The 15271-nt window shown below is 38.7% G+C and overlaps 1 protein-coding gene across 1 annotated transcript; it reads right to left on the bottom strand.

Moving 5' to 3' along the window:
• Positions 1 to 2960: 2960 nt before the first annotated feature.
• LOC121754631 (receptor-like protein EIX2) lies at positions 2961 to 3992 on the bottom strand. Its single transcript, XM_042149956.1, has one exon. It carries the CDS (start codon positions 3990 to 3992, stop codon positions 2961 to 2963), a length of 1032 nt encoding a protein of 343 aa, XP_042005890.1.
• Between the last annotated feature and the right edge of the window lie 11279 nt (positions 3993 to 15271).

Raw genomic sequence — 15271 nt, forward strand, 5'->3', positions numbered from 1 at the left:
CAATCACTTATGGTAGGACAACCCAAAATTAAAACTTGATCATTTATACTGGGACATGGGGAGTAATAAATAGTTAAAGTGAAGAACTAAACGAGAAAAAAATGTAGAGAAGACTCTTTTGTACATTATTTTCTCTCTTACTTTACATATTCTCCACTTTAACTATTTATTACTTCCTCCATTCTGCAGTAATGGAGGTGTTTCATTTCAGCACGCGTTTTAAAAAAAATTGTGTTAAATGAAGTATATAAAGAATAAAGTAGGTAATGAAAAAGGTAAAGAGATGAAGAGAGAATAAAGTAAGAGAGAGAGTAAAGTAAGTGAAGAGTAATATGTAGACTTTATAGATAACTGAATTGGGTCATTAGAGTGTCGACAGTGGTGGACACCAGCCACGGAACAGCCAGTCAACAGCCATAAAAACTCTTCCACAGCCACAAAAACCTGTCTAGCCCAATAGACCGTCACGCCATAGCCACAAATCACATTATTTTATCAATTGTTAGTATATTTTAATTGGACTGGAACAAAATTAATTGGACAAAAATAAATTAATCGGAATGAAGTGAGAAAAATGAATTGGGAATAGATATTTTATAGAAATAAATTCAGAAAAAAGTATATAAAAAATTTAAAAAAATTAAAATTTTACACCGCCGGCGCAGTGGACCGCCGTGGTGGTCGCCTGTAAACCGCCCCCACCACCTCTTCCATGCCGCGTTTGCGGCACCGCCCTCTCCGCCCCTTCCTCGCTGCGGCGCCATGGTTCCAGCAGTGGTCCGCCGCGGCGCCACCACTGTAGAGACTCTTAGATCGATAGTCATAAAAACATGCACACATTTAATAAGGATCTATTAGATTCCCCTCTGAGTTTAACTTGGGTGGAACATGCAATTCTGTTTTTAAGTAAAAATTTATTGCAAAAACTATAAAAGATAAAATCAGTGAAAATATCTAGTCGTCCATGTTCTTGATTTTTTATGCCACATTATGTAATTGACCATTGACATTAGAGGCGTGAGTCTTCCAATATGGATCTCAAATATCCCACACAAAACGCCAAATTTGACTTCAACTAAATAAGACTACTGACTTTAATTCAATTAAAAATGGCCATCTTAGTTGGGCATGTTATTGCGTAGGTAAAACATAGCTTAAATATCTTGCCAATTTGTAAAGTTAAGCAACGATATGATTACTCTTCAATATTGAGACATTTTTTTCTGAAAAGTACGATTAAACAATAAGTTTTACATAACATTATGTTTTTTTTATTTAACCCTTCATATTTATCTCCGGAATGTGGGAAGACAGTCAAACTCACCATCGGAAATTAGAAATTAGAAAATGGAGAGTTGCAATCGGAAAATTAAATTTCAATTTGGTTGAAAATTTGAACAGTGGGTGGTTTAAGGCATGAATAAATGTAATTAGACTCCAACAGTTGTATAAAAATCCATCTATCAATCATGAACGCGGTCAATATTTTCTTCCAATTTTCCATATGTACCATTGAAGTGAGGGTTGACCGATTTGATGAGGGCTACGTACCTTTGTGCCAAATCGCAAATCCACATGATTCGTGGAGATTTGAAGACTTGAGGCAATGTAGTCAAAGTACAAAGATTCAGAAATTATTCGTTTTTAAATCCATACAAATAACATTGAACATACGGGATTGGTCATGAATAAGATATTTTAACTTGTCAAAATGTGTGTTTTTTGTCACCAATACCATGACATCTTGGATATGATGATCAACATTCGAGAAGACCTAGTATTGTTACTTTATAGAATCAACGTCAACAATGTTATAATAGGTATCTTTAAATTGTTCTCAAATCATTTAACTCTCATTAACCATATCTCTCTCTCTTGAATATTCGTGTCGAGCTTTATCTGGCGACGTACAACAATTAGACTCCCAATATCAAAATCTTAATTCCAGCAATGCAAGCTATGCATATTTGACGATTCAATGTTTCATTTAAATAATGAGTAATTTAACTTAAACAAATTCAAATTAAGTTTTGAAGACCAAGTATGATCACTATCACTATGGCGTGATCAAGTCTTGTAACTCATAATCATAATGTCCAGAGACACTCTAATAAACAACACACATTAGATAAAGAATTATTTTGAATAACAGAACCTACACACTTGATAAGAAGAGTAGAAACAAACTATATAGATAAAAAGTTGTTACACATGTTTTTTAAAAATAAATGCGAAATATGCATCTCTCCACGACTTGTTCAACCACAATGTAGCACAAACAACTGAAAACCCCACCACATAACCACAAGATACAAACACATACAACCAATCTACTTCCAATCCATCTCCATCTTTCCCCTCCTTAGCCCCTTCCATGACTTCTCCATCATCACCACTGCAACCACTTGTCAACGGAGGACCACAAAGATAGTTGCCAATGAAGCTAGACGCGTCAAAGCTCAGAATTTGGGTGCCCTTTGGTATCCCTCCGGTAAGGTTATTGTACGACAAGTTCAAATGGGTCAAAGCGTACGCTACTCGGAAGTTGGCCCGATAAGAAGTTCCTTGATAGATCTAGCGACTCCAACTCCTTCATATCTCCAACATTTCGAGGAATCAAACCGGTCAAGCTGTTTTTCGACAAGTTTAATGACCTCAGTTCCACTAAACTTGTCACCCCATTTGGGATTTCTCCACACAAATTGTTGCTAGAGAGGTCGATATTTGTGACCAACGACAGAATTGTATCGTACTGCAAAATACTCGCTGTCGTTGCAACTAATGCACTATCTATGAAAGATGCCCCATTGTAGCTAGAAGAAGAGTAGTCATATCGATCCAAGCTTTTCTTGGTAGCCATTCCGGTCAAGTTTTGAACACAATTAGGTATTGCACCAGAAAACTTTTTTGTGAGAGATCCAAGATTTGGAGAGAGATTAGGTGAAATCTCAGAAGGAATCTCACCGTTGAAATTGATCGATCTCAACTAAGGTTGTTCCAATCCACGGCTGCAAGCTATGATTCTCCGAAAGCTCAATCTTCAGCAGCTGATTGCATTTATGCAACGAAGAAGGTATGAAGCCCGAAAAATTGTTGCGATAGAGATTCAAAGACTGCAGATTTGCAAGAAAGCCTATCGAATTTGGGATGACTCCGGACAATTCGTTATCACCTAGATTCAAGTACTTGAGCGACGCCCATTCCTTCCAGCAATCTGGCAACTCTCCATTCAGTTGGTTTGCCGCCAAATGAAGGATCTCGACTTTATGAGTATACGAGCTATTGCACACGAACCGAGTCATGGAACCCGAGAACGAGTTGTCAGACAAGTCCATCTCAACCAAAGCATCTCCAACTCTAGGCAGCGAGCCACTGAACCTGTTCGAGCTCAGGTATACATACCGAGCTCGGCTTAGATTCGGAATCTCACCGCAGAGATCGTTTTCGGTCAGATTCAAGAACGGAATCTCCCAGAACCAGCTTGGGATGGTACCGGAGATTCCAGTATCAGACAAATCAAGCTCCGATATGTGCCTCTGAGATTCAATCCACAATGGAGTCCCCGCGCCGGCGAATCTCCACGACAACACCTTGAGAGCCGTGAGGCGGAAGGGCGGGACCCAATCCAGCGACACGTTCAAAAGCAAGGAGTTTGAAGAGGCCGACAGAATCCTCAAGTTTTTCATATTCGAAAAGTGTCTCTCAGTCAAGGTGCCCTGCAGGAAGCAGTCGTCGACGTAAAGCTCTTCCAAGCTCGAGAGCTGACCAAAGCTCTCGGGCAGGCTGCCCGAGAAATTGTTGCCGTAGAGGCTGAACTCCTGCAGAGACGACAGCTTCGCCAGGCTGCCCAGGATCGGCCCGGAAAACGAGTTCCCGCCAAAATGGAGGAGCTGTATTTTCTTAAAATCTCCGAAGTTGTCTGGGATGCGGCCGTGGAGCTGATTGCTTCGCAAGCAGAGGAGCTTGATAGAATTCAAGAAGCAATCCGACATGTTTCCGAACGAATCGGATAAGTCTCCTTCCAGCTGATTGTATGTCAAGAACAGAAATTCTTACCCGCACATGCTGGAAATCTCTCCGGGGATTTTCCCGGTGAGCTGGTTCCCGAAAAAGCTGAGGGTTCTGAGAGATGTTAGGTTCGCGACATCGCGGGAGATGGAGCCAAGCATGGAGCTAAAGCTGAAATATGCAAATGCAATTCTTTTAAGGAGTAGAGCCAATCTGGGATTGTGGAGTTTAGACGGTTCTCGGATAGATCCATGTATCGGAGTTTGGTGGCTTTGTAAACTGTATGAATCGGGCTGTTGATGCTGGTGAAGCTCAGGTCGAGATGCTCAAGTTTCGTGAGATGGAAAATCCATGGTGGGATGGAGAGAGACTGGAAATTGTTGTGAGAGAGGTCGAGCAAAGTGAGAGACGATATATTCACAGTATTGTTGTTCAAAGTGAGAGACGATATATTCACAAGGCTGCAATTTTTGAAATGCAGCTCTTGCAAAGAAGTGAGAGTGTTGATCATCTCCCACCAGCTGGAGCTAGCTCTGCTAAGGTTGACGAAGCTCATGTCGAGGCGCTGCAGCTTCCTGAGCTCCGACAACCAATCTAGGTTGTCTGAGGCCAGCTTGTTCCCGTCCCCCGACAGGCTCAGCGTCTCCAAATTGGATAGGTTTCCGATTGTAGGCGGTATTTTCCCGTGAAATCCGGCCTCAGATAAGTTGAGATGGTGGAGGTTTTCTAGCGATCCGAGGAAGGAAGGTGAAAACATGCAACCAAACGCATGTAGAAGAAGAATGAAACAGACATTGTATCTAGGATTGTCTTCAACTCAAATTATATTTTCCGTGATGCTCAATACAGCAAGATTCAACTACATATACTTCTCATTGGAACAATCTAGAATCTTGCTTTAATCTAATTAGCACGATGTTAATCATGCTTTACATTCTTAATCAAACTAACACTGCAAAACATGTTTCCTCTTTAAACCACACAACACCACGTCACGCCAAGTACTACTGTGGTCCTCCACCTTAGCTGGCATACTTGACTCAATCACAGCTGTAGCTCGTGTGAGGTCTCTGATTGGTTCTTTTGGTGTACCAGCCTATGTCCTCTCTTTTGGCTTATCTATCGCCTTGACTCGTGTGGAGTTGATCACTTGTTTATCACGTGCATCTTGCTTCGTTGCCATACACTGATCGCCACGGTTAGTAATCTCAGCATTGCATGCAGCAGCTTGATCAACTTGACGGTCCAGTGACTTGAGATGCATTGCCGCTTGATCAGCTTGATGGATTGCAGCTTGATGGATTTGACGGTCCAGTGACTTGAGATGCATTGCAGCTTGATCAGCTTGACGAATTACAACTTGATCAGCTTGACGGTCCAGTGACTTGAGATCATGCATTGCAGCTTGATCAGCTTGACTATTACTTCTAACAGAAGGGATTGTTTGTCTCAAGTTGTTTTGGCTGAGATTGAGTAGAGATGGATTGATTTGGCCTTGAAGTGAAGGATTGTTTCGGAGATGGAGTTGTTCAACGTGGCCGGTTGAGTTGCTGCAGATTACACCTTTCCATTTGCAGCAATCGACTTTTCTGTCCCACGAGGAAAGAAGATTGTTTTGATCTTTCAGAGATTGTTTCAGCTTTAGAAGTGATTGTTTCTCTATTTCTAGGCAGAAAATGTTATTGTTTTGGATGGAGGAGCTTAGTTTGAATGAGAATATGGAGAAAATGAAGATGAAAAAAATAGGATGTGTGGTTTGTATTGAAGTTGCGGATCATTTGCACAAACTTGGGAGTTTGTAAAGATTTGAGTTTTGGATCAAATGTAGCTACATACTTTAAATAGAGTTGGGGACCTTCTTTGAAGTTACCATCTAGAAAATATAGCACTCTTTTTTCTCAACTCAAATGGATCTTATTCCTTTTTGGACTGGCAAAGTTGGTCCATATTTACAAGAAATTGAAAATAATGGAGAATTTTGAAAAATATAGCACTCTCTTTTCCCACGTCAAATGATTCGTATTCTTTGTTAGACAGACAGAAATGCTTCAAATTTATGGGAGATTTTGAAAAATAAATTTGGGAAATATTGAAGAAAACGATGATTTTGAGTGAAAATGAAGTAGAGAAGAAGCAAGGATATTTAGAAGGGGATGTGATAAAAAAAATTTGGAAAAAAAGAAAAAATGATAATAACTCCTTTGGAAACAATAAAACAGAAAAATATATTTGTAAAGAAATTACTCCATCCGTTCCTTAAATTGTTGTCACACTTTGATCGAGCACGAGTTTTTAAAAATAATGGAAAATAAGTTGAAAAAGTTAATAGAGAGTGAATCCTACTTTTATATATTATTTTTATAAAAAATATGAGTTGTTAGAGTTAGTGGAAATATGAGGTACACTATAAAAAATGATAAAAAGTGAAATGTTACAAATTTTGTAGGACGGAATGAAATGGAAAAATGTGAAAAAAATTAAAGGGACAGAGGGAGTAGTAGATATTTAAAACTCCCCATATCCCATTTTAATTTGGAGCATTTTTAATTTGTCAAGTAAATTTATATTGTGCTATTTTGTGTGTAAAATCGAAAGAATAAATAAAGTAAGAGAGAGATGAAAAAAATAAAAAAAGATGATGTTTCTATATTTAGAAGTGTGTCATTTTAGAGTGGAACATTTCAAAAAGAAAAATGCGTTACTTATATTAGTTTATATTAGTATGGTGGGAGTAATTGCTAAATTGTTAAGTTCTTAGAAATAAAATACTCCATATCTTTATCTAAGAGATATAGCCAAAATAAATGAGATAATGTGCTCATCATCACACAAGTTTTGACCTTTAACAAATTGAAGTAAAAGCTCACACCACATCTTTTATTTTGAAAGGTAGCCAGACATGCTGTAATAGAATAACGATTTACAGGATTCTTTTCTATTTTTTAGAACAAATATCAGTTTATAGTTGAAAAAGAATATATTCTAGAAACACCCACTGTTCACAGTCAGATGTACTCAGAAAAAAAAATACTCCATCCATCCCAATTAAATTGAGTCAAAATTTTTGAGCATGAAGATTAAGAAATTATGTTGAAAAATAGGAAAGATAAATAAAGTAGAAAAGATAAAGAGAGAGTAAAGTAGGTGATGGAATAAAGTAAGAGTAATTGAATATTTTGTTTTTTATAAAAAAAATGACTTAACTTAGTTGAGAAATCCCAAAAAAATACGACTCAAACTTAATTGGGACGGAGAGAGTACTCACTAGTATATCAGTTGACTCCCCTCCTTGACAAAGTCTTGAGTCTACCATTTACTATCTCATCGAATCTTTATGAAATTATTGAACGCATTGCATGATTTATTAAACTAAGAAAGTACTAGTACAAATTATTTGGATTCAAATATGCATGTGCTCCTATGATTTATTAAACTAAAAAGTACTAGTACAGTTTGCTTGGATTCAATATTCGAGATGACGTTTATTTATTTTTTCAATTTAGTAAATTATAAATTTAAGTATGGTGCACTAATAAAGTTATAAGGGATCAACTCAGGACAGTAGAGACTCAAAAAAAATAATTAATCCTTTTATATATATATACAACTAGTTGACAGTTAGAGACTCAAAATAATTAATCCTTTTATATATATATACAACGACAGACTCAGGTGGAGTCGCGCCATCCCACGAGGCTATGGGAGAACTTTACTTGTCGTCTGTCTACCTAGAAACCCCAGCAACTCTACCTTCGACTCCGCTCTGCAGATTTGCAACTCAATGATTCGGCTTTTTCCGAAAACAAATAACAAAGATGAAGAATCGGTTGAAATAATAGAATAGAGAGATGGTGGAGCCGCGGAGGGAGGAGAGCAGGGGCGTAGCCACCTATGGAGATATGGGGCATTTGCCCCTCCTCATCTACTTATTTCTTTATAAATATGTATGAATTTTATTATATATACTTCAAACTATACTAAATGCCATTCTCGAATACATAAATTTTTCCTATGCATTATATTTTTGCCCCTTCTCCAATAAAATCCTGGCTTCGTCCCTGGAGGAGAGAACTCTAACGTTATCGATAAAAGCGACGGATTTGTCCTTGACTAATAGTATTAGCAACATTCTATCAAAAAAATATGTTGTCACAAAACTTATCGGCGATTGCGGACATAAAGCCGAGTAAGCGACGAGACAGGTTCATCGCTAATTAGTGACAGCATTGTCCTTCTCTAATTCTCTATTGCCTATGACATAATCCGTCACTAAACAGCCATTTGGATATTTTTTTGTTTTACTCATATTTACCAGGATATTCAACTAGACCTCAAAATCAATAATCAAAAAATTAAATCTACAAAATAGAAATCATAAATAAATCAGAATAAAGTTAGCAGTTAAAACAAACAATAATAAGTACTTCAAGAACTTCAAAAGATATACTCCATATTGTGAGGAGTTTCTTTGGGGCACGGTATTTAAGAAAATAGTATTTATTGAGTTAAGTGGAGAGAATAAAATATAAGCGAAGAAATAAAGAGAAAAAAGTAAGAGAGATAAAAGATGTTGCTTTTTGCCATAAAATAAATCAATCACTTATAATGGAATAACTTAAAATGGAAAGTTGATTACTTATAATGGAACAGAGAGTACTGACGGCGTATTCGCAATGGAGTAGCTCCTCTTTCCTTGAGGCACTGAGGGCTAGGCGGGTGGACTTGGGCGATCGCGTTATGGATTCGAGAGATGGCGTAGACGGTGCAAGGGATTTATGCAGGGGAGTCTAATTAGCACACTCCATATTATTCTACATGGGAAGATACACAAAGACATGCATGTACTTATGATTTTGAATAGAATTGATTAACGAAACACATGAGAGTCTAAACACATTGCATATTTTACATTATTGAAACATACACACCACAGTAAGAAAAACATAAAATGATCACACAGATGATGTGATTCTTCTCCATTTAACAATGACACAAACACAGAGCTTGTTCCACATCCTTTCTCCCCAACCAAAATAGGCATCTCTCCACCTCTTGCTCAACACCAATACACTGCAAACCATTGAAAATCCCACTGAATACCCCAAACAAAAAAAAAACATCCAACCACTCAACTCCATCAGCTGAATAGGCCTTCTCCTCTTTCCCTTCACCACTGCAATTGGCTGTCAATGGCTGCCAAAAGATGATTTCCGATAAAGCTAGTAGCATTGAAGTTTGGAGCTGTCTGCCTTCTGGAATTCTTCTGTGAAGTTATTGTATGACAAGTCTAGATATCCCAAAGTAGATATGAATGCAGGCTGGTTGGAATTTGACCACTTAAAGAGTTTCTTGATAGATCAAGTGATTGCAACTGCATCATTTCTCCAATATGATCAGGCACCAAACCAACCAACTCATTTCTTGACAAATTAAGGAATCCAATTCAATAAACATGTCACCTCAGTTGGGATTTCTCCATGCAAAGTGTTGTTTGAAAAATCAATAGTAGTGACCAATGGAAGAATGGTGTCATACTGCAGTTTACTCCTCTTTATTACTATCAATGCACTCTCTATAAACCCTCCTATGTAGATTGAGAAAGAATAGATGGACTTTTCACACCATACAGTCTGTACAGATCAGGCAGGCTTTCTTCTTAGCCATGGCAGTGAAGTTTTTAACACACCTGGTATCACGCCCGAGAGTTCGTTGTTTTGAGAGATCCAATATTTGGAGATAGCTCAGTTGGCAAAGCTCGGGCGATATCTCACACGCTCAGATTGTTTGAGCGCAGTATGAGAATCCTCAGCTCGACTAGGCTTGTTCCTATCCACGTCGGTATGTCCCCACCAAGTCTGTTATCTGCTAGCCCCATCTTCAGCATCTTCTTGCAGTTGTGCATCGAAGAAGGTATGCGCCCTGAAAAACCGTTGTTGTGAAGATTCAAAGATAGCAGATTTGCAAGAAGCCATAGAAGTTGGGATGCTTCCAAACAGTTGATGTTGCCTATGTTGATATACTTCAAAGAAGGCCATTTCATCCAACAATCTGGCAACTGTCCACTTAATTGATTGGTCTCCCAAGTGAAGGATCTCCAACGAGTAGTTTTCGTATGTGTCATCACATAGAAAGTGAGCTATACCTCCAGAGAACGAGTTACTCGATAAATCCAGCTCCCTCAGTCTGTCTCCAACTCTAGGCAAAGATCCCTCAAACTCGTTACCACTCGCGTACACATTAGATTTTCTGTAGCCACGAATATCCGGAATCTTTCCATGGAGGTGATTTGAGATAGATTCAAGAAATGAATCTCCCAAAACCAGCTAGGAACATTATCTAGAAGATTCCAGTATCAGACAAATCAAGATAAGCTGAAAGATTCCTCTGCCCTCAGAATCCATGAAGGAATCTGGGAGCCTTCACTTAAGCTCCAAGACCCTAATCTAAGTTGCTTAAGTTGAAAGGGACTCCAATCCTCCACCAATCTCAAACTCAACTCATTTTGAGAAGCAGTTAAAATCTTCAATTTTGTGAGATTTGCAAACAGACTTTCCCTCACAACCCCTTCCAACTTTTGCCACCAAGGTGAAGCCTTCAAGATTGCAAAGCTGGCCCAAACTATCCGGAAGATCTCCGGTTAAATTGTTTCGGGATAGTCCCAAAACTTGCAACGACGGTGACATCTCCCCAAGTTTCTTGGAATAGTACCGGAAAACAGATTTTTTTCAGAAAGAGACGTCGAGCTCTGAATTCACCAAGTTGGTCTATTAACGGACCGGAAAGCTGATTAAACTGCAAATTTAGCTCTTCCAAACCTTCCAAAAAACATTTTGACATATTTCCAAATGAATCAGACATGGTCCCCTCAAATCTATTGAAGGACAAGACAGTGTCTTAACTCTGCACAAGTTTGTAAACTGTCTTGGTATTGTACCATGTAGAAATTGAAATCCAAATACACGAATTCCAACTCTTACAAGAAGTATATCAACTTGAAGTTTGAATTTAGAAAATTAGATGAGATATCAATATACTTGAGTTTGGTAGCATTGCAACTACTTGAATGGGCCCCAACAAAAGGATTGTTTCTAAGATCAAGATAACCAAGATTTCTCAACCCCAAAATCCATGATGGAAACTCCAAGGAGTGGAAGTTGTTAGACGAGAGGTCAATTAGAGTTAAAGATGTGACATTTAGACTACTCAAAGGAGATATGTAATCAAGGCTGCAATCTGCAAATGAAGCTTTGCAAAGAAGGGAGCGTGATTGATCACCTGCAGCCACTCCTTTGCCTTTCCGAGGTTCACATAGTTCATGTGAGAGCCTCCAATCTGGAAAGCCTCAAGAGCCACTGGATGTTGTCGTCGACATGTAATACGTTCGGAGAGGTCACAGGCGCGACATACTCCATCTCCGGATAGCCCGCGAGATGTATGCTGTGGTAGTGGTTCAGGTGATCTCCCCACACCATGTTTGGAAACCCGCCCACGTCTAAGCTGCGGAGGCGCGTGAGGTTTCCGAGGGCGTGGGGAATGTTCCGTGAAGCCGCGAAGGAGAGGTTCAAGTGCTCGAGATTGGTGAGTGAGGCGAGGAAGGGAGATTGTTTGAGGGAAGTGTTGAGGCTCAAGTCGAGATGAGTCCAATTAGATATGGCGAGGATGATTAGTTGCCTGTTAAACGGAAACCGGAGAGTGGAGGCGGGGACTCCGTTTAGTTGTTGCAGGCTTACGCCCTTCATTGCAGCAATTGAGGTGTCCATGAGGAGAGATGGTGGGATCCGAGAGAGAGTTCTGAAGCTAAGAAAAGGAGTGTTGTTCATTGAGCGGGCAGAATATGCGTTGCAACAGCAACGTGGAGGGTAGAATCTCGCCGAAATCGCCGGAAATGAACACCCAATGCTCCGAACAACTGCCGTTTCACGCAGCAGCAGCAGCATCCACCTGCCCGGGTGAGGACTCCAGAACTAACACTCGGCCGGGTGAATTTTCAGTTACAAAACACCCGGTCGGGTGAAATTTGTAAGGCATGAGGAGTCCAGAATGGGTGGAATTTCAATCACCCGATCGGGTGATTTTTCAGTTTCAAAAATTCACCCGTCCGGGTGAATCATTTTTAACTGCAAACTGACAGTTACTTGAGCAGTTCTGCTCGAAAGAAGAAAAGGGGAGACGCTTTTAGAGAGAAAGGGAGAAAAGAAATTGGAGAAAGAAGAAAGAAAAGAGAAGAGGAAGGAACGATCAAAACCCTTCACTCCGGAGATCATCTATCATCTAGAGTTGGAGAACACCATGGAGTTCACGGTTCACGGTTCTTTTGGTGTAATTCATTTTAGTATGTTTGGCTAGATCTTCTTTGTTGCTCCGAATATGTTGTAGGGTGAATTGTTGGATATTTTGATGACTTTTATGGTTTAATTTATGTGTGATTCTTGTTTATGAATTGTTTAATTATTCTACTAATCTTGAGACGTCTAGATAGGTAGAATTTTGTAGCCATTATTATATTGCCTCTTTAGGTCATCCACAATAGAAATAGCCCAGCAATAGCCCAGCCATAGCCTAGCCACTGCCACATCATCAGCACTAAAAATCCTTCTGCCACATCATCAAAACAAGCAAATAGCCCAGCAATAGCCCAGCCATAGCCTAGCCACATACTATCCACATCACTATTAACAAATATATACAAAATGCAATAATTAACAATAACGCAATATACGAAATTTAATTACGAGACATATACGGGAAAATTCACTAATATAATAAATTTAAAAAGTACATAATTAAAAAAAATTACATTAATTAAATTTACAAATGAAAATTTAAAATAACATTACAACTTAAAGTTAAAAAATAAAAAAGACATAATTAAAATCTTACAAAAATAAAAAATGACATAATTTAAAATACAATTTTATAGAAAATCCTTGAATGAGATTGTCTCACATCGAAAGTGAACATAAAACATTCAAGGATATCTCTCTATAAAAGAGAAAACATCCTTGAATGAGTTTGTCCCACATCGAAAGTGAACATAAAACATTCATGGATATCTCTCTATATAAGAGAAACATCCTTGAATGAGTTTGTCCCCACATCGAAAGTGGAACATAAAACATTCAAGGATGTCTCTATAAAATAGAGGCAACCAAGAATGAGTTTGTCCCACATCGAAAGTGGAACATAAAACATTCAAGGATGTCTCTATAAAAGAGAGACAACCACGAATGAGTTTCATAAATTCGCAAGCCCATTAAAATATATGGGCTATTACGAATTTCTAGTATAAATTTATTTATAAAATTGATTTTTATATATAGAAAACAATTTTTATAAATAAATAATATTTTTTTATATTTGATTTTTTTGTAAAAATTCGAATTTCAAAAATTTGAATTTAAAAAAAAAATCGCGCTGGGCGATCCGGGCGTTGCAATAGCGCCGAGCGGATCGCCCAGTGCACCGCCCAGCGCCACGAAACCGCCCAGCGCTGCGCGGTTTCTCTCTCCAATCGTCCGCTGGGCGATTGCAATAGACCGCCCAGCGAACCGCCCAGCGCCGGCGCTCGGCTGGGCGGTCGGCTGGGCGGTATTGTGGATGGTCTTAGGATAGATTTTGGCCATTACTCATATGCAAGGAACTCGAGATTTGATACTTGTTCAGAAAGATAGTCTCGAGTGGATCGATAGTTTTTATCTGTAAATTTGGTTTGGTGTCTGTTGCGCTTCCGTGTGGGCATTAAGTTAATATATGATTTAATTATCTTGTTTGACAATAGAAGAAACTAATCTAAAGCTTGCTACGCGACCTAGTAGTGGTGATAGGTTAGTGAGTAGAACTTGAGAGACGTCTTTAGCCTATCCTAGGTATACATTTCCCTTGAAGTGTTCAACGGATAGGGAGCGTAAAACAAACTTACTCCTCTTAAGCATAGGCTTGATCGTAGTAATCCATCGAAGTATCCCAATTCATATGCCCGAGACATATAGGAGCAATGCTTTCTTCTTATCCTATTTTCTGAATTTTGTGTTTTGTTTATCTGTGTGTGTTTTATCATCTTTTTATCAAATTTTATTTTATCAATTTCAAATTAAATAACCTATGCCTCTATGTGGTTCGACACTCTTTTACTACAACTACATCTGTACTCTTGCAGAAAGGTTGTAATTTTAGAGCTATTTGATTTACTTGTGTGTCATTAGTTCATTGATATAAAAGCTCAAAAAATACATATCATGCCTCATGGTACTTTAGTTAATAACTCCTTTTGTTTGAAAGTAGCAGGAGCTCATAGGGAGGAGGCAAGGCTGTTGGGAGAGGGAGCTGCTGCAGGCAGCCTTGGCTTACCCTCTTGGGTAAGTCTGTCTAGTGAGGGGTTGGTCTTTTTCTCACAAAAACAAGTGCTTCTTTATTTTTCTTGTTCTCTAGCCATTGAAATTTGTTTCTATCTTGTAGGTGGGGAGAGGACTTGGGCTGCCACACTGCTGCCGAGACCTGGGCTTGCTGCCCTGGGCCGATGGCTGCCTCGGACACGGCCATGAAGGGTGCGAATTGGGCCTGGGGAGAAGGGCCCAAAATGCATATTTTGCATTCTTAACTTCCATCTCATCAATTCATGGGTAGAATATTTTTTTTGTAACTAGATGGTAGCTTGTTATGTATGTAAAAAGGTATTCGAACATTTTTAGTCTGGAAATAAACCTTCTGTTCCTTATCGACGTTTGTAAACTTTCATAATTATATCGAAATCGTTTTGGTTCGTTTGATTCTTACGTAAATTTTTGATTTTGCGAACAATCAACACAAATACTCAATAAAAGGGTGGCGGGTTCCATTTAATTTCAACGAAAAGAGAGAGCGACATAAACCAGTTCGATATTATCATAAGGAAAAAGGTAATAAAAGGGCGGGTATTACAACGGCCCTTGTCGTTCTGTCAACACGGCGGCTGCTCCTGCGAAAGAGCACCGCTGCGGATGCTCTTAAGCTTGATGGTGACTAATTTATTAATTTATGAGTTAACTCATTAAGTTTATTTTTTTCATATTTCTATAAGAGTAAAGGTCAATTTAGGCCATAAACATGGTCGGAATGGTCCAAAACATTCACTTTTTTTAAAAAACGGGTCCATAACAAATGAAATATGTGTCGATTAGGTCCATTTTTTACGGTTCCGTAAATTTTTGACGGTCAATCGTTGATTAGCGAAATTTTGACCCGATTAGGCTTAATCTCGGATTATTAGTTATCTAATTATTATTTA

The sequence above is a fragment of the Salvia splendens genome, chromosome 11 (genome assembly GCF_004379255.2).
Source record: "Salvia splendens isolate huo1 chromosome 11, SspV2, whole genome shotgun sequence".
Classification (NCBI taxonomy): Eukaryota; Viridiplantae; Streptophyta; class Magnoliopsida; order Lamiales; family Lamiaceae; genus Salvia; species Salvia splendens.